This window comes from Silurus meridionalis, chromosome 3 (genome assembly GCF_014805685.1).
Source record: "Silurus meridionalis isolate SWU-2019-XX chromosome 3, ASM1480568v1, whole genome shotgun sequence".
Lineage (NCBI taxonomy): Eukaryota > Metazoa > Chordata > Actinopteri > Siluriformes > Siluridae > Silurus > Silurus meridionalis.
In genome coordinates, this window is record NC_060886.1 from 23,229,204 (window position 1) to 23,250,002 (window position 20,799).

General features: G+C 41.3%; 1 protein-coding gene across 4 annotated transcripts in view; it reads right to left on the reverse strand.

Annotated features, from left to right (window-relative positions):
- hdac4 (histone deacetylase 4) overlaps window positions 1-20,543 on the reverse strand; it is a 165,824-nt gene extending 145,281 nt beyond the window's left edge. For 2 of the 4 annotated variants that reach the window (XM_046839320.1, XM_046839354.1), the window contains exons 1-2: window positions 16,888-17,025; window positions 222-527 (exon numbers count right to left, since the gene is read on the reverse strand). In XM_046839320.1, coding sequence (XP_046695276.1) covers window positions 222-243 — 22 coding nt within the window. In that variant the 5' untranslated portion in view covers window positions 244-527; window positions 16,888-17,025. Of the gene's footprint in view, window positions 1-221; window positions 528-16,882; window positions 17,026-20,521 lie in introns of those variants that run through there. The other 2 variants (XM_046839337.1, XM_046839328.1) reach the window with 2 other exon arrangements.
- Between the last annotated feature and the right edge of the window lie 256 nt (window positions 20,544-20,799).

Genomic DNA, 20,799 nt, shown 5'->3' on the forward strand with positions numbered 1-20,799 from the left:
ACAGCGGCAGTTAGAAAAAAAGTGATTATCTTGGAGGAAGCATGTGTTACCCTTCACCCTCCCCCGGTTAGTAGGAGTCACATGATACAGTGGGAACTGGCCAAATGAAAACATTTCACTTTCAATGTGTTCGCCCATATCAGAAAAAAAATCAACTGAACTGAGGCACTTGTTTCACACGTACACACGCAAATGAACGAAGAGAAGGCGGCAGCTCTTACCTGAGTGACTTTGGGAACTCATTTCTGCAGCTGTCCTGTGTTTGTGTGTGCACGTGTGTGTGTGTGCGTGTGTGGAAACAGGAAAGGAAGACGAAGGGGTCAGAAAGGAAGTGTATCCTGGCAGATGAGGGTGTGGAGAGGGACCTCACTGCTCCCCAAATGCCTTTGAGGGGAACACCATCCAATGGTTGCTGATCCCACTGGACAAGAGAGAGCGGTGTGGAGAGACAGAGCTCTCAGGTGCTCATAACGCCCCCTGATGGGCTAAAATCCAGTCCCACCAGTTGTCCTGCTTCTCTTCACTCCCTAGAGCACAGAATGAAAGAAAAAGAAAAAAAACATTAAAAATGTCAACAACTGTAAAGGTACATAGTGCTACATAATGTGTGCACTCTAAATGCCCTTCTTCCTACCCACCCATGACCTGTACCCACTACAGAAGAACATATTTTCAACAGAGTACACCAGGAGTCAGCCACCTTCGTAAATGTAACGCTGCTGAAGTGCTTTCTATCTTTAGTGCTATCTATCTTTTACCTTTAAATCGGCAAAGAAAACCTACAGTAAATATAGCTCACTAAGATGGACATATGTCAATCATAACCCAGGAGTCATAGCAGTCATATCGACTGCAAACTATTAAGACAGACATCAGACTGAACACAAAACAATATAGATTGATGGATATTGATGGATGGACAAGTATGTACGCAAGAATGAAAGCAAGTTATATACTAAAGAATTTTTATACAAAAAAGAAGACAGATCCATAGTTTGACCTGCAGATTTGCCTGCCAAACAGACAGAAAGACAAATCTGCTGTTAGAAAACCTAAACGGCAAGCAGACACGTCTAGTGCAGACAGACAGATCAATCCAATCATTTGTCTTGGTCTCCAAATAATCAAATCATACAAATACAGGAAAAAATATTTGGCTTAATGCAAGAGAGAGAGAGAGAGAGAGAGAGAGAGAGAGAGAGAGAGAGAGAGAGAAAGAGAAAGAGAGAGAAAGAGAAAAACAAAGCCCTCTCGACTGTAAGATTAAGAAAGACATACAGATGTTATTTACAGGTCAAAACAGAGAGACAGATTCAGTGGTTTCAGCGGTCTCTATTTTAATCATATCAGCAAGCAGACAAATCTGCCATTTGTGGATTGATACATAAAAAGAGGCATCATTTTGAAAACTGACACAGACAGACAGACCGACCAACAGACAGACCGACAGACAGCCGTGTCATTTGAGGAGAGAGACAGGCAGATTAACACTACTCATTTTCATGCTGAAACAAAAAGGATCCCTTATTTGCATACAGACACAGATAGACAGACAGATTTCTCACTTTCACACTGAGACAGACAGACCTCTCATTTGTACAGTGAGAACACAGACAGACAGATATATACACAGACCTCTCAGTTGTACAGTGGGACAGGTAGACAGACAGTAGAACAGACAGACAGAAGTCTCAGTGAGACAGGCAGACAGACAGACAGACAGACAGACAGACAGACAGCTCTATTATACAGTGGGACAAGCAGAGAGACTTCTCACTTGTGTACTGAGACAGAGAGATCTTTCACTTGCAGACAACCAGACAGACAGCCAGACATACATACAGATCTCTCACTTGCACAATGAGAGGGACAGAGACAAATTGCACTCACTTGCACACAGACAGACAGACAGTGACACAGGCAGAAAGACAGACCGACAGATCACTCATTTACACTGACAGATCTCCCATTTGCACAGTGGGACAGACAGATCGTCCCATTTTCCCACACACAGACAGAGAGACAGACAGAAGTCTTATTGCAAAATGAGACAACAAACAGATCTCTCTATCTGCACTCTGAGACAGAACAGCCACATGAAAAAAGGACAAACTGATTAAAGTAGTGTCATGAGTAATGTTTGCACTTGATCAGAATTAAATCCAGAAGAGTGGACATCGCAGACCCACAAACTGAAGCCTGTCTCACAGCATAACCATGTGTAATAAATACCCACCTCACCAGTACAGCACACGCAGACAGACAGGCAGACAGGCAGACAGACAGACAGGCATACAGACAGAGAGGCAGGCAAGCTAACAGGCAGAGAGACAGACAGACCGGCAGAGAGGCAGGCAGACAGACAGGCAGAGAGGCAGGCAGAGACAGGCAGGGAGAAAGACAGACAGGGAGAAAGGCAGGCAGACAGGCAGAGAGGCAGACAGGCAGAGAGGCAGACAGGCAGACAGAGAGGCAGACAGACAGACAGAGAGGCAGACAGACAGACAGAGAGGCAGACAGACAGACAGACAGACAGACAGAGAGGCAGACAGACAGACAGAGAGGCAGACAGGCAGACAGGCAGACAGAGACAGAGAGACAGACAGGCATACAGGCAGAAAGGCAGGCAGGCAGGCAGGCAGGCAGGGTTTAGATGTGTTACATAACTGAAATATGTGCTGCTAAGGGAAGGGAGGAGGGTGCTCTGAGCCACTGGGATATTCGCCACACTTACACACTCAGCTTTCCTTCTGATAAAGCATCGGGGAAAGGGGAGTTCCTCTAGCACAGCTCCAACATGAATGAAGGCTGAACAGCAACACCGAGCTAAACAGCCAAACTCAACAAACACAAATTGAGCAGTGGAAGAGAGTCGAGAAACTGGCTGTTTCACACTTTGGCAAATGATGCACGCATGTACCTCGGCAGACGTACCCACATCACTGACCTACTGAGTTCGGAGTTTGTCTTAAAAAGGTAGTTTTATCCTACAGTTACTAATACAGAGTTTAATCTACAGCTCGATCAGTCACTGACCACCAATCAAGGTTTGCATCTAATAAAAATAATGTTGTTGCTATAAACAAAGCAGGGCAACAGAATTGGTTGCAAGAAGACTAAGGAGACTTCATTCTTTTTTAGTGAGTTGACAGAAGAGTTGACTCTAAAGCTAGAAGCAGCAGACTGCTCCACTTGGACAGGCACACAATTGTATAGAATGTCTTTGGATGAAACCTGTTTCGGCATGACTATGCCCCTGTACACAAAGCCAGACGCTTTACATGGGCTGCTGTGGAAGATCTTGAGTGGCCTGCTATAGAGCTCTGATCTCAGCCCTACTGAACACCTTTGGGATAAATGTGAACCCCGACTGCACACCCGGTCTCCTCACCTACAACCTGCCTTTACTAAATCCCTTGTGGCTGAATGATCACAGATGTCCACAAGCATGCTCCAAATTCTAGTGGAACATCTTCCCTGAAGAGTGGAGGTTATTCTAACAGCAAATGGGTATTAAACGTGGAACGGGATGTTGAAAAAGCGCATACTTTTGTCCATATAGTGCATTTTCACCAGCAAAGCAAAACCAAGCAAAACATTAGGCCGAAACTGTGTTTTATTCTATATTATATTCTTGTATATAGAACTGCCATATAACATAAATGTAAAAGATCCAACTTAATAAAAGTCTTTAAATAGTATCTAAAATAAACTCTAAACTATTTAAATGTGCAGCATAAATACAGATTTCAATACTTTCCTGTGATACTGAATCCAAATTGGCTCAGCCAATCAGATTTAAAGACCAAAATTTCCCATTTTTATAATGTATGGATACACACACACACACACACACACACACACACACACACACACACACACACACACATATATATATATATATATATATATATATACATACATACATACATGCTGAATTATAGCTATGGAGCAGATCTTTACAGTTTTACCTGAAATGTAAAAAAATATAAACAATTCTGACTTTGGACAGATTTATAAGTGGGGAAAAAAAACGCTGCCAAGAAACAAGCGGAATGGAAGGAATCATATCTAAAAAACCAGCGTGCTTCAAGTTACTGCTTCTTCCCCACAAACACATTATAAACCTGAACATAAGAGGTAGGATTTAATTATATCACAGTAAGCAGTAGGTCCTTGAACGTATGAATTTGCCAGTGAAATAATTACATGCTCTGGGTCCTCACACTGACGAGGTGTATGCTTCACCATACTTCAACAAACACTTATTAAGGACTCATTCAACAGTATAGCGTGTGTGTGTGTGTGTGTGTGTGTGTGTGTGTGTGTGTGTGTGTGTGTACACTGAGAGGAAGCAATCACCCACTCTAATGCATGCAGGCTGCTGACTTAAAGCTATAGGTTCTGTTTACTGCCCAATTAAAACATTTAATTCACAATTCATTTCAGTCATATCAAAGAAATAAAAAGGCCAAAAATGTTACCTCTTTGAAGCTGATCCGATTGCACAATATTTCACTAGAACCAAGAGGGACCTGTTCCAGCATGACAATGTGCTAAATTAAAACATGGTATGCCAGAGTTGGAGTGGTCGAACCTGACTGTCCTGCACAGAGCTCCAACCTCAACCCTACTGAACACCACTGAGATCAACAGGAACGCCAACTGCACAGTAGGAATCCTCACCTAACCCTTCCTTACTAATATTCTTGAGGCTGAATGAACACAAATCTTCACACTCGTACTACAAAAAAAAAAAAAAAAAACCTAGTGGAGCATCGCCCAGGTTATCATAACAGCACCGAGTGAACAGAATGTGAATGAGATGCTGGAAAGATGCTCAGAGTTCCATATGCAGATGCAGATGCGCATTCATTTCTGAGTAAACCTCATTATTAAAACTGTATTTCTTGGCTTATCTGTTCATTGAAGATTTTAGCAAGATGCTGAGTTGCCAAAAGCTACCAGAAGAGAAGTCTCAAGAACAGTACTAGAGATTCTCGAAGTTGGTAATGGCTGCTGTTTTACACGTCGCTCCAGAAATCTGTTTAACTGGCTTGAGATATTATGAGAGTGAAAGCCAAAGGATCATTTTCATCCTCATCTAAACCATTCGTTGTGAACCATGAGGGCGGAACCATTCTGGAAGAGAACACGCCCACCGGGATGGAAAAGTTTCACCACAGGAAAAAGGGCTGGAAAGGAACCATAACAGTTTCCTTTTTTATTCCAAAGTAAATTTGCTTCACTCCAGGTATGATCAACTGAAATTATGCTGCTCAGCGCACGCAGCGCAGCGAAGAGTTCGAGAGGATTGGAGAGGCATAAAAACAATGCACTGTATGGACTAGGGGTGTAACGGTACACAAAACGTACGTTTCGGAACGTGCCTCGGATTTCAAGTCACGATCCGGTTCGTTTTCCCGACATTTAGGGGGCAGAAATGCAAAACATAGAATTGCTCGTCGTTTTTTATTAACGCAGTTTATTATGATTAATATTTGTGATAAACATTTGAACGGTTTGCATTTTTTAAAAACACTCAAATCAAAAGCCTGCTTGGTTAAATAATACGTAAAATTTTATAATATTTTATGAACATTGAATCAATCAAATGAATGCAATCAACTTTTTATATTATATTGATTAAATTAAGCAATCAATTAAATTGGCACAAATAAAAACAATTAAATAAAATTAAATAAATGGAAAAAAAATTTTTTTGCTTGGTTTTTTTTTTTTTCATTTTACTGAAAGTTGTATTCTAAATATAACCATGTTTGTGACAAATAAAAAAATCTTTCCTGGTTAGCGGCTAACGCTAGCGCTATTGATTCTTTAGCATTGTAAAGTGTGCGCGAAACGAATCGTATTTCCGGTACGGAGTGAGTAGCCACGGTGACTAACTCTAGTTTCTTTTTTATACCCCTGGCATTGTTGTTTTTGATCATTATAAAAAATAATAATAGTTTATTTGAAAACAAATTGCGAGCCGGAGACCAAACAAACTCGCGGTCCGCCACTTAAAACGTTCCTCGGGAAACTCGGATGTGAACCATGTTCCGCATGCAAAAAAGGTTGCGTTCGGTGCGCGATGCCCTGTACCGAAACATTTCGGTACGAATACGCGTACTGCAACACCTCTAGTTTGTGGACACGTGACAATAATATTCACGTGCGCTTTTAAAACATCCACCTCCACATTTAATTGCTGTTAAAATAACCTCCGTTTTCTGATTTTGTAATTGGGAAGATTTGTGCTTGAGGCCTGGGGTCAAAGGTGTTCAGTACGGATGATGTCAGAGCTCTATAGCAGGCCACAGAAGACCATCTACTCCAAACCATGTAAAGCATATCATCATGTAGCTGACTTTGTGTACACCAACGCTGTCATGCTGGAACAAGTTTGGGTCTCAGAAAGGGGAAAATGTTACGCAACAGCATTCAAAGTGATCCTATATACAAATGCGTGGCTCCAAATTCGCGATATCAGTTTGGAGAAGAAGTAAAAAGAAAAAAACAACACATGGTCAATACTTTTGACCACATACAATAACTTGGTAATGCAGATTTAAGCTTGTGGGTTTGGAGGAAAGCATCTCTGGTGAGGTGCAGATGGAGGGAACAGTGTCTCGGGCCCAGAGCGTCTCTGGCTGTTCACTGAGGCCAGGTGGTGTGGATTAGATGTGCTGGAGTCAGCTTACTCCTACTGCGTTGTCGCTCGACGTCAACACAACAGCGTTTGGATCGGAGCGTCCGACTATTAGACATGCTCGGCCCCAGAAAACGCCTGTTTGTGCTCAGAAAATGTTGGGAAGTTAAGGATTCTAATTATTCAGGGATGGCTAGGATGACGAATACTGCCAATACTTTGTGCTGTTGTCATAGCAAAAGAGCTGCACAAGGACACTTTTAAAGTTCTCCAAGAAAAACGGATTTTCAGCGCATTGTTATACTAAAATCACGCCGTCATGTTTCTGTTGATAGAGCAGATTTGCAAAAAAGTTTTGCCTCAAAAACAATTCGCTTTTTTTGTTTTTTTGGCTATAACGAGTTTAAAGCAGTGTTTTGCACTGAGTTTCTCAGCGTTTCATCTTGCTTTAAGCTAAACCAAACCCGGGGTGTTTCTGTGCGTGCGTGTGCACGTGCGTCAGAGGGATAGAGATGACCATGTTGCTCTTTTGACCCGAACAGACTTTCTGACCTCACACATACCATGACAAGAAGCTTGTGAGAAAATGAAAGTCTACACACTGCGATATTACTAACGCTGTTCCTTTCGTAACTGTTGCGCATGCATTTAAACTAAATCGGATCGAGGCGATGATAAAACCTCTCGCAAACGCAAGCGTAAACTGTGAAGCTGGCGGGAGTGTAAAAGCGTTGTGTTCTATCAGAGCTCTCCATGTGTAAGCGCAAGAGCTCTTGTAAATACAACCACTCGACACTTCTTCACCATTCCAGCTATTTCAGCCATGCAGCTCTTCCTGCGTACACACAGCAGACACCCCCTTGTGTGTAACAAAAACACACACTGCAAACAGATTTTTGCCCTTTAACCCCTTCAACTCTTCGGAAATGTCACCAGCTCCAGACTTACATTCCTTACTCTTGTAACTACACACCTCTGCTATTAGCTTCGCTGCCTTTAGTAAATCATTTATAGCAGTTAGTGAATTATTTATCGTAGTTACTGAATCGTCTATAATAGTCAGGGAGTTATTTGTAGTACGTACGTAATTATGTATTCATTTACTGTATAATAATTACTACATCATTTATTGTAGTTACAGAATCATCAAAATAGGCAGAGAATTATTTACAGTAGTTACTGAATTACTGACTATATAATATTTACTGAATCATTTATAGTAGTTTCTAAATCATGCATACATATACACACACACACACACACACACACACTTATGTGTATGTATGATTTAGAAACTACTGAAACTACTGTACTGTGTGTGTGTGTGTGTGTGTATATATATATATATATACATACACACACACACACACACACACACACACACACACACACACACACAGACATCCATCCATTCATTCAATTACTGAATCAGAGACTGTATAATACTTTCTAATCTTAATTAGTAAGCCTATCATGTAAAACAGTAGCTGAATTTAAAAAGTTAGTGTTTATAGTACTATAAAGTACATTTAGAACATTTAATTACTAAATCATAAATGATATTTACAGAATGTGTTAGAAATGTAACCATATCAGTGTAACCGAACACTAAAATACAGACTCGACTGAAACCTTATTCCCAACATGAAAGTGTACAGAGAAGTTTTTTGAACAAAACCACGATTTCTAAGCCATTATTCAAATGTGAAGCACTTCGGCTTCAGCTTTACCCAACAACGTTTACACTGTGCCTGATTCCCATTGCTTTATAACAACTGCCACCTGGAATCGTCTGAAGGCTGACGTTTTGGTTTCTGCACTGAATGGAGGATACACTTCTGATTACTACTCAAAAATCATTTGGACCCTCCTTATTTTCTATCGATCACTTCTCTATCCAATCCCATGCATTCGGCTGAAAGCGCGATCTGCTCTCTTCAGCATACACAGACTCGCAGATGTCCACCTTTTTCCAACTGTGATCGACACTGGAGAGAGTGAGTAGGTTTAGCCTAGTCAGATACAACTGTCCTCTACAACTGCCTCTTTCAAACCAACTACCTCCCACATGCATAAACCTCCTCCTTGGTCTTCCTCTTTTCCTCCTCCCTGGTGGCTCCATCCTCAGCATTCTCTTACCGATTATACCCCATGTCCCTCCTCTGCACCATCTCGATCGGGCCTCTCTCATTTGTCCCTAAAACGTCCTACATGCGCTGTCCCTCTAATAGACTCCTTTCTAATCCTGCCTGTCCTTTTCACTAGCAAAGAAAATCTCAGCCAACTCATAACACTTAACTCCCTATAAATAGTTCTATCAGGGGGTTAAGCAGCTAAAAACAAACTTGCACGGAGAAAACCGTGTGCCAAAAAGGGGGACATGATGTGAAAACTAAACTGTTGAAAGTCGGTCAGGCAACTGTCGACTTTCAGAGATCGTCACGTGGTGGTTTAGGTGGGGGGGGCCTTCTCTGCTGTGTACTGAGGGAGGAAAGGGCACTGCGAGGCCCAATCTCAATGTCTGTGATAAGCTCTAAAGCCAGAAAAAGCCCCCTTTTCCTCCCAACACCGTTATCGACATATTTATCATTTTTAACAACATCTGCTCTTGACGACGCCCAAGACAAATAACCGACTTCGGGTTTTAAATCCCTCGGAATCTATCCACGCCGATTAAAATGAATTATTTCCCACCCCGGCGATCTATCAGGCTTAATGAGCGTTACTGTTCTTTTTATAGCGATCAATGTTGCCCGTGTAACCTCGAGAATGGATGAATGACTCGATGAACTCGGATCGTCCTCTGACCTTTCCAAAGTGTTCCCTCGCCCCGGCTACGAGCGCCTTGTGTCGCATTCCGTAAAAAGTACAAAGTTGCACAAGAGGCGAACCGGAGCTGCAGTGGAATCCGCTGCGGCCTCCAGTCAGAGTTTTCTACATCCAGAACTAACACGGTCGGTGCTCTTTTTTTTTTTCTTTGCAGAAAATGTTTCCACTTGCGTGGTGAATTCCCCGAGCTGTGGCAGCCAAAACCTTTCATGGTGGAATGTCAGTGCGCTGGTCAGCCGACACTTAAGACATCGTTTTGTGGTTGCTGTTAGTCTCACCGAGTAGAGACATTTATCCTGTTACTCCAGGAGGCTTTTTTTTTTTCCAGCTCTGTTAAAGAAGCCACAACTACCAACCTCAACTAAACAACATGAGTGCTGACGCCGAAAAAAAAACGGCATGCCGAGAAACTTTTACATTTTGCCTGAACGCAATAAACAACATGCGTTGTCTCTGTCTGTGTGTGTGTGCATGTAAGAATGAGTCAAGCTGCACTCGGTGAAGCAGAACTCCATTAAACAGTTGCTGGGTGTCTTACCGCAGACACAGAACCCACATGGATGCATTTCCACCAGAGCAGGCTATTTTCAGACACACACCAAGCAGGAAATGAGGTGAGTACCCAGCATGCACTGCGCCTGGCTGTCAGGTCCGAGTTGCACAATCATCTTTCTCTTTTTTTTTTTTTTTTTTTTGTCTGTCATTTGTCTTTCTTTCAGACTTATGTCATCAGGCCCTGATATTCTTAGAAACACTGTGTGTGGGTGTGTCATTCCTTTTTTTTTTTCCTCGATTTTTAAAAGCGAAGATTTTCACTTGTATCTTGCTTCATCATGACATTTAAAACTTTGCCATTTCTCACACGCACACAAAAAAAGAAAAAAAAGCATTTCTCCATCTATTTTTTTTTAATAATGTATAGTTCCCTAAGTATAAGAAAATGTCAAATACAATTGCCGAGCTATTATTTTGCATCCGACGTAACCGTCCGACCATTCACAGAGAGTGACAACATAATTACAGAGCCGGGAAAAAAAAAAAAAGAGAGAAATCTTCTTGACTTGGCCTGAAAGTTAACCACGGACCCTGAAAGGACTCTGTACTGATAGAAGAAAAAAGTCAGTCAGTCATATCAATACTGCTTATCGCGCTCCGTAATCGTCACGACAAACCCATAAATCAGCGAGTGATACAAGGATTTATACCATCAATTAGTAATGATTATGTTACATGGAATATCCAGACTGAAATATCTTCTACCAAACAACCCAATTAGTTCAGAATGTAAAATATTCAAAATATCAGGCTCTAAAGAGAGAAGGTTTATTAGTCATACAATAGACAAATACACTCTGGAATTAGCTTTAATATTTCACCTCAGTCGTTTCATTTCAAAACAAAAAAACATTAAAAACGCCCGCCACAGTTTTGTCTCGACTTTCAAATCAAATCAAATTTATTTGCCACATACACATACAACATGCAGTGAAATGCTTTTTATGGTGGTCCGGCATTCAAGTATTAAAGAGAATGGAATATAAAGGGAATGGAATGAGGAAGAAGGTAAATAAATAAAAAAGTATTGCCTATATAATACAGGTATAACCTATATACCTATATTCATATGCGAATGAATGAATGATGTCTGTGCTGCTCCATTTTTTAAAGAATACATTATTGAATTCATTCCAAACAAAATAGGAATAAAGGACAGACTTCTCTTTTTTTATGTAACAAAAAAAAAAAAAAAAAAAAAAAAAAAAAGATATTAAGATCACTTCCTTGCAAAATGACCAAATCTATAACTGGAATGAATGTGTGGACAACTGCGTCCCAATTCACCTACTATCTGTCCTAAATAGTGTCCGAGATTAGAATCTGTGTCATGAATCATAGTACACTAGATGGACAAAAGCTTTGGGACACCTGACTTTTCCCAGCCATATGCGGTTCTTCTCCAAACTTGCAGGCACACAATTGTATAGGGTGTCTTTGGATGTTGGGGCATTTACTTTCCTCTTCACTTGAACTAGGAGACTCAAACCTGTTCCAGCATGACAAGACCTCTGTGCACAAAGCCAGCTCCATGAACATACACTTTACATGCGTTAGATCTTGAGAGGCCTGCTATAGAGCTCTTTCCTCAACCCATCCTACATCAGTACCTGACTTTACTAACACACATGTAGCTTGAGAGCACACAAAGTGTTCTTTTCAGAAGAGTGGTAGAGGTTATGATGACTGCAAACAAGGAACAACATGTGGAAAGAGATATGTTCAAAAAGCACATCGAAATCTCATGGTGAGATGTTCACAAAAATCTGCACATGTAATGTAATGAGATGAATATCCTAAAGGTACCCAGATGGTCACCATGGACAAGCTCACAGCTAATACTGCCTACACCTCCTGCCACATAGGAGGAGCTGTTAAGTGACTTTTGCTTCACCGAATTCAACCAGCACACATGACTGATGAATGTAAAGTCTTTGGCACATTTAAGGAAAAGTATGTTGTCTGCCCAGTCTCTCTCGCTCAGTCTCGCTCAGTCTCGCTCAGTCTCTCGCTCAGTCTCGCTCAGTCTCTCGCTCAGTCTCGCTCAGTCTCTCGCTCAGTCTCTCTCTTCTCACAGTCTCTCGCTCAGTCTCGCTCAGTCTCTCGCTCAGTCTCTCGCTCAGTCTCTCTCTCTTCTCACAGTCTCTGCTCAGTCTCTCTCTCTCGCTCAGTCTCGCTCAGTCTCGCTCAGTCTCTCAGTCTCTCGCTCAGTCTCGCTCAGTCTCTCGCTCAGTCTCTCGCTCAGTCTCTCTCTCTTCTCACAGTCTCTCGCTCAGTCTCTCGCTCAGTCTCTCGCTCAGTCTCGCTCAGTCTCTCGCTCAGTCTCTCTCTCTTCTCACAGTCTCTCGCTCAGTCTCTCGCTCAGTCTCTCGCTCAGTCTCTCGCTCAGTCTCTCTCTCTTCTCACAGTCTCTTGCTCAGTCTCTCTCTCTCTCGCTCAGTCTCTCGCTCTTCTCACAGTCTCTCGCTCAGTCTCTCTCTCTCCTCACAGTTCTCTCTCTCTCTCGCTCAGTCTCTCTCTCTCTCGCTCAGTCTCTCTCTCTCTCGCTCAGTCTCTCTGTCTGCCCTGTCAATCACAGCAACACTAACCAGGTATCTGTGAACTCATGAATGCAAAAACCGTGTGTTACACTGCCATGTGATGCAGCACGAGCAGCAGTTTGAAGAGACTGGTTGTCTGGCTCAGTGGCAGCATGTGCTGGATGTTTAAAGTGACAGAGAAAATGATAGGATTCCAAAAAAAAAAAAAAAATTATTCTTTAATATCTTTATATTTAGTGTTTTTTTTTTATTTTATGACAGCAGTGATCCTGAGGCTTTACATTTTATAAAGGCGGGGAGCGCCCTTGATCACTTTTTTTACCTTCTGACTTCTCAAGTAGTAAGTTGGCAGGTATAAAGGAGGCAGGAGAGGGGAAAAAAACTCCAGGAAGGACAGTAGAAAAAAGCGTGTTGCGACAGAAACCTTAAGTATTTTCGTTGCTGCATTATTACTATTCACGGGTCAGCATTGATGCGACTTGTGTCTTTTATTAACCCTGACTGCGTTCAGGCAATTCCCCTGAGCAGCTCAATGATTTTCTGTATCCGAAAACGACCACGAAGGCCAATCGGGAAGAACCTCTCTTTATTTCTGAATAGTGGATCCTAATAAACTTGATCTGGGTAATAAACTACAGTATTTAATTCATACTAGCAAGTGCAGGTAGGAGCAATGGTAAGGCCGCAGTACAAACATAAAAATCCGCACAAAACGTGTGTGGGGGGAAGCGAATAATCGATGACATTTGAAACCATCGGGAGCCATCAGCAGAGCCTTACATTCCTCACCTCATACAAACTACATAACCGAATACAATCAGACTGGTCACTCAATAAGTCATTGTAGTCACTGAATAACATGCTTTAAGAAGAACATGTACGCACCGAGGGCGACTGCTCCCAGAAGAGAGCTGCGTTAATGACTAGACTGCGCCGCGCCGCGTCACCTTCATGGCAGGCAAAATGCTGGTCACAGAACATTAGCTACTGACTGTTAATTCCATACACAAACAAACAAAGCCCTTCGTTGTTGCAGTTCGAGGCAAGTGTCTGTCTGCTGCTGGTTGCCAATAATAATATCTGGGCCAAATTGTGAGAGTGCAACGACACGCTGAAATTGCGTGTTTTACAACACGCGCGCTGAGCCACATCCAAATGTCTATGAGACGACGAAACTTCATGTAACAGGTTCACTTCCTGAATCTGTCCCATTTCACACAGTCATTCGTTATCAGGCTGCTCCGGCCAAGCTGCATGAGAAAAAGACATTAATAATCGTTTCCTCGAGCAGAGGCATCAAATGCTTTTAGGTCCTTACTGCTCCCAGTTCATCACCTGCACCACTTCTGGTTTTCATGGTGTTAACAGGTATCCGGCTTTTCCTGCTGCACGTCTGCAGCTCTGCTTCTTCTCTCTGAAGCACAACGGAGAGCACAATTTGGCAAAGCGCCGTGAATCTTTATGCGCCCCGAGGAGCAGAATTGATTAGCATGGTCTTCGAAACAGTTGTAAATTGTTATTCGGGCCTATAAAAAGCAAGAGCCTGAAGGCTGATAGGAAGTCACGCGCACAAGGCCGGGTCGCTCCTCACGATCCATGCTGCTCTTTCCGTATGCCAAGTTTTTAGAAATCTGCCTCGACCTTCTTCCTCTGAGGCCTGGAATTTACAAGGACTGCGCGCCGGACCTTGGGAAATGGAATGTGGATGGGCCAGCTTCCGACCGGCTCCGTTTACACACGGCCTTTATGAACCTGTTGCTCCATACCTGCTTTCATAAAAGAATTTTAGAGTAGAAGGGCTGAGCTAGGGTTGCATTCTTTCACCCCCCCCCTCCCCCTCATAAAAATAACTATATAAATAAATGATAAGTCCAGCTCTGCGCTCGTGTGCTAGTTTTTATCCTCGGGCTTTAGATATTTAGATCGAGGGTGTGCAAAAGTTTTGCAGCCACTTTATATTACCGATAAAATACACTTCACTCACTATTTAAATGCATAGGATCATTATGTAAATACGTGCAATAATACTGCAGAGCTTTTTTTTTGCCTGAAATTTCCACATTAGGTTTTAGCTGACCTACTTGAGTTATTGAGGTCGGAATTAAAAATTGAACCAGAGCAACAACAAAAAAGAATAAGGAGAAGATATTAATAAACATCTAAAAGAGTTTAGAGTTGTTTTGAGCGTTTTGTCATTTCACAGACGGTCACGTTATGCTTCACAGAGAACAGCATATCTGGGGAAGAAAAATACTTCTCAAAAACCTTTTTCAGATTCATCAAAACAAGGAACAACTAGAAGAAAGGTACTAATGTAAGAAATGTGCACTACGAGTCCCAGGCACAATTTGTGCTAAATCTTTCCTAAAAAAACATTGTGTTTCACAACAGCTTATGGGCGAAATTGCTTCGAACTGTGATTTCCCTGCATCAAAGACAAGCCGGTTTATGCATGAACCGCTAAACAAGACCGAACTCCGAGACGTGTACTCGTACGAGCGCATATGTCACAAAAACAAACTAAACCGCCATGACGCTCACATCCCCCCCAAAACAAAAAACACAAAACAAAGGTAAGTGTCGCATGTCACATATCCTGAGCTCATATGTAATGAGTAACCTGCATTTGTTTGAGCCGCTGACAGCACAACAAGCCTTTACTGCCTCAGCACTTCTGCACTGAAAACTCCTCGTCTTTTTTGACTGAATAAAACGCTCGCTCATGACCTTTCGAAAAATATCAGCAAAACATGGGGACACGAGCGACATTTAAATACCTCAAATACAATTTACTAGCGGATTCCTGCCCTGCAGCTTGCGAAGGCAATGCAGCACCGGTTAAACTGCTGCTAAATCAGAATCCTCAACAGGTTTCACAACAGCATGTGAGCCGAGGAATCAGCACAAGTCTATCCAGGGTGGATAGTGTTATTCTCTTTACACATGTCTGGCGTTCCGATTGTATAATTGGATTATATAATCTGCTACATAATCCTGCCTAATCAGTGACACGATGATTATGAACAAGAATATACACATGTTAGTACAGAAGCAGTCGATGACTAGTAGGAAAAAGTTGCACACACAGACATGAACTTTGCATGAAGAATACGACAGTGAACACGCAAAGTGTTTCTGGATTCCCGCTTCACGGCAGCAAAAGTGCACAACTTAACGATCGCACGTTTAGTGCAGGAACGATCATTTATGATGATTTAAACACGTTTGAGTACAAGTTTTTAACTGTTTTGACATCGTGGCCTATGGTTTGTTTTTTCTTTGCCCAGTAGTAGATTTCGAAATGGAATTACTGAGATTACACACACACACACACACACACACACACACACACACACACATATATACAGTATATACACACACACATATTCTGCAACATACATACATACATATACATATATATACATATACATATATATATATATATATATATATATATATATATATATATATATATATATATATATATATATATATAAAAAGCGCTGGCTATTTATTCGACAAATTTTCTGAAAACTTTCCAAAACACTGATTACTTTTTTTTCTGCTGATTCTGATTTTTTCATACATTTTCACATGCATGGATTCTAATAGGGCGCATAAAAAAAAAGTGCAAATATTATAAAATCAGCAGCGCACACAAAGCTAAATGGATTAAATGGATCAAATATGCCAAAGTGTTTTATGTAACTTTTTTTATTTTTATAAATAGAAAAAATCTGATCTATTTTAGAGTAGAATTGTCACTATGGACTGAACCCCTGTACAGGTTTAAGTGATAGATTAGACTAGAATAATAGATAAGACTAAATTAATAGATAGATAGATAGATAGATAGATAGATAGATAGATAGATAGATAGATAGATAGATAGATAGATAGATCATTATTACTAGGTTAAAGTGGTAAAACTCCCTGACTGAAACTTCCCACGAGTCACTTCACTTCACGCGCTATTGTTGTGCTAAACACATTTCCCGCATTCCACAGTGCGTGTGTGCAGATGATTAGATGTTGAGCTGTGATAGAGTAAAGCGCAGGTGGAGAAGGAGGAAAAAAAAAAGGAGAAGAAGCTGCAGCAGGATGAACTGTGACAGCTCCAAGTTCACGGCTGCGCCTCCGACACCGAGCAGTAACACACACGCGCGCGCGCGCAGTCGCCGCTCTCATACATTGTTGTTATGATGGTTTCCGTTCGCGCCGGCCCAAAACTACCTACAGTACGGGCTCGTTTTCCACCACAACCCGCGCTCTCCACCGCACGACAGACTTCGAGTAGAACTCGCACCTCACCTAGTCTCCTCCCCGCGGACAGCCGGTTTCCTCCAAAGCGACGCGTTTAAATTTTCCTTCGGAGCGAAAAGCCTCAACCGCGGACAGATTCCGCCATACTGGATTCTGGCTGAGATGATCACGTGACGCCTCCGCGCGTTTCCTCCGGAGGGCGGGTTGTGTGTGAGGGGGCGGGGCTTCCACACCCAGGAGTGGGAGAGAGAGAGAGAGAGAGAGAGAGAGAGAGAGAGAGAGCGCTCTAGAATAAGAGTTTACACCAGGACTGGACGATACCACGTATTATCTTATCGATCCGATACTTTCAATACCAATATCGTCGATATTGATATCGAGACCAATCTCAATATGTTTTGAAACCCACAATTACTAATGTTAAATAGATTTGTATTAGTAAAATAGAAATATAATATAGAAAAGGTGTTTTTTTTTTTTTTAATATTACGGGTGTTCTCAATTTACTAGGATTACATAGGCGAAGTAGATTTGTCAATTCTTCCCTATAGTTGGGTGATAGTCAAATCGTGTGTGTGTGTGTGTGTGTGTGTGTGTGTGTGTGTGTGTGTGTGTGTGTGTGTGCGCGTGTTGATCTGTCTCCAAGTGTAGCTCAACATCGGATGCACCGAAAAACAATAACAATTTAATTTGACATAAATAAGAATTTTTTTAAAAAGCTTGATAGAAATAAAATTTGATTGGGATTACATACAGGACCAAACATAGAACAACATAAAGTAACATTGACTGAAACATGGAAAGTGAAACTTAAATCTGTAATGGGGTAGCTGGATTTATTCACACACAACAAAAATATGTTAAAAGCTTTTTTTTATTCACATTACCATAATAGGATGTTTATTAAATTAGAGAACCAGTAGTTCTATGTGAAATCAGACATTGAGCACACCCATATGGTATGATCCTTGTTTCATACATAACACCACTGCAAAGATCATCCCATCCAAGCATTGAATCTTTAACTATTTAGGATCACCCCTACAAAATATTTCACTTTTATATTAAAAAAAAATAATTATTGTTATTATTAAGCAAACCATATTCCTTCCCCTTTTTCATGAAGGATTAATAGATTATTGAGATTTTAGCCCTTCAGCCTGTTCCTTCTTTTTTCCATCACCGAAACAAAGCACTCTGCATCCACGAACGCAACCATCACTGTGGATCTACACACGTCCCTCACACACACTATTCACCCTCCTGCCATGTGAAAAAAGCTAATGAAATATTCAGGGTCTTACAGCCAGCAGGTTGTTTAACAACAGTGTTTTCCCAGTTTCATCATGACTCCTCAATAACCCCCACAGACACACACACACACACACACACACACACACACACACACACACACAAACACCTTTGTTTTAATTTTTTTGAACAAATAAATGCTGCTAAATCATTACCGTATGTTTACATATGCAGTATTTATTATTATATGGCCACTTTATTTACACATTTCGCTCTGTGCACTGGTCTGCACTGCACTGTTTCATTGTGGACATGCTATTTATGTATTTCTGTTTATGGGTTTGTTTGTTCTACTTAGTTTTGTGTCAACTTGTGTTACTTTATGTTAGAATGTTGTTTTGTTTCGCTGTGTATTATACTGTATATAGTTCTTCTTCTTCTTCTTTTGGCTGCTCCCATTAGGGGGCGCCACAGCGGATCATCCGTCTCCATACCACCCTGTCCTCTACATCTGCCTCTTTCACACCAACTACCTGCATGTCTTCCCTCACCACATTCATAAACCTCCTCCTTGGCCTTCCTCTTTTCCTCCATCCTGGTGGCTCCATCCTCAGCATTCCTCTACCAATATAACTCATGTCCCTCCTCTGCACATGTCCAAACCATCTCAATCCCGACTCCCTCACTTTGTCCCCGAAAAGTCCTACATGGGCTGTCCCTCTAATAAACTCATTTCTAAACCTGTCCACCCTCGTCACTCCCAACAAAAACCTTAACATCTTCAGCTCTGCTACCTCCAGCTCCACCTCCTGTCTTTTACTCAATGCCACTGTCTCTAAACCATACAACATCGCAGGTCTCACCAAAGTCCTATAAACTTTTCCTTGCAGATACCCTTCTATCACAGATCACTCCTGTTAAAATGTGAAAAAAAATTCACTCTGAAAAACTCTCTCTGAAGATACAGATGATGCCGCAATCCCAAGATGTATATTCAATTCAATTCAATTTCATTTGTATCACTTTTTTTACCAAAGTACATTGTCCTAAAGCAGCTTCACACAGATAATTAGGTTATAAAAATGTTTATTCATATGTTAGAGCCTAGAAGTTTAACCCTGACAAGTTTATCCCTGATTAACGAGCACTGAGATGCTAAGAGGAAGAAACCTTCAGAGGAACTCAGGAGGAAACCCATCCTCATTTGAGTGGCACCTAATGTCCCCTCATTGTAGTTCCATCATTGTAGTTTAGTGGTGGGTCCTTAAATGCAGTCCTAAGCCATTGAAGAAGACTATTTATAATAATTCAATTTAATCCTCATAGTTCTTGAGTTGCTCAGTAACTTTATGGATCTATACGCTGTTCATGTGGCGCTATCCTCAGCTGCACAGAGTGGCCTACAATTAAACAGAACACCATTCTACATCCACAGGTATAGCATTAGTGAGGCTATGTAAGACAATGCTGACTCTATTTCATGTTAAATAAATATGAAACACATTTGAACTGTGAAAATCAATACTCTCAATACAACACTAGTATTGCAAGTATCGCTACTTTAAGACTGACCCACCCAAAATAGAACCAACGCAAATCTTCATTGTGTTGAACCCTCAATCCGCATATGCAAAAAAGCTTAGATCATATTCTAAAGAAGCACAATAAGAAGACTGTAGTGTGTTAAGGTTTCTTCCCTATTTGTGAAATTTCAAGCAGCACACTGTGGCACAACAGGTAGCATTGGTGCTTCGCTCAGTTTGATCCTGAACTTGGGTTAATGGAGTGATTCCTCCAGGGTCTTTTCAGAAAAAAAAAAATAATGTGGTAGATTGGATATGATAAATTGGCCCTAGGTGTGAATACCAAATGTGTTTACAAGGTGACTGGCATCTCATTTAGGACGTATATTCCGGGATATGTATTAGACTCTATAGTGACTCCTGACCAAAATAAAATGCTTAGTAAAGTAAATTATCGGTTGTACACAAAATTGGCGCTAAGTATATTAAACCAGGTGTCTGAAGTGTTAAAATGCAAACAAGATCAAATGTTGGTTAATAGTAATACATTTGTGTGTGCTGCTCTCTCTCTCTCTCTCTCTCTCTCTCTCTCTCTCTCTCTCTCTCCTCTGGCATTTCCATTAAGCAGCCTTCACACTGGCTAAGTGACAATGATCATTTTCTTGCACATTTAATTGGTTTAATTATTCTCCATGAAAGCTCCAACAAATCATAAATGAGCCGCTCAAGCTAACGTCAGGTTCTCTGAACAAAAAACAAAACAACACCTTTTCACTGAAAACATAAACAATGTGTTCTAGAAGGTAGTGAGACAATAATACATTCTTTGAGTTGAGTTCTTTTTCGCAGTCATTCCTATCTCTAAGAGAGAACACACTGCAGAGAGCTGATAAAAGAAATTCACTCACCTGCTGATAAAGTTAGACTCGCTGGGGGTGAAAGCTGACTAAGTGAACTACACTTCACTGGTCGAGTGGAAATGACTGCAGCTGTGTAAAGCTGTGCAAATGTCACACACACACACACACACACACACACACACACACACACACACACACACATACACGCACACATACAGGCACACACAGCCCGAAGAAAGCAGCTGATGCTTCACAATCATACACACATACACACACAATCTCATTCATTATACCAGTGTACACACATGCTCCAGTGTGTACAGACA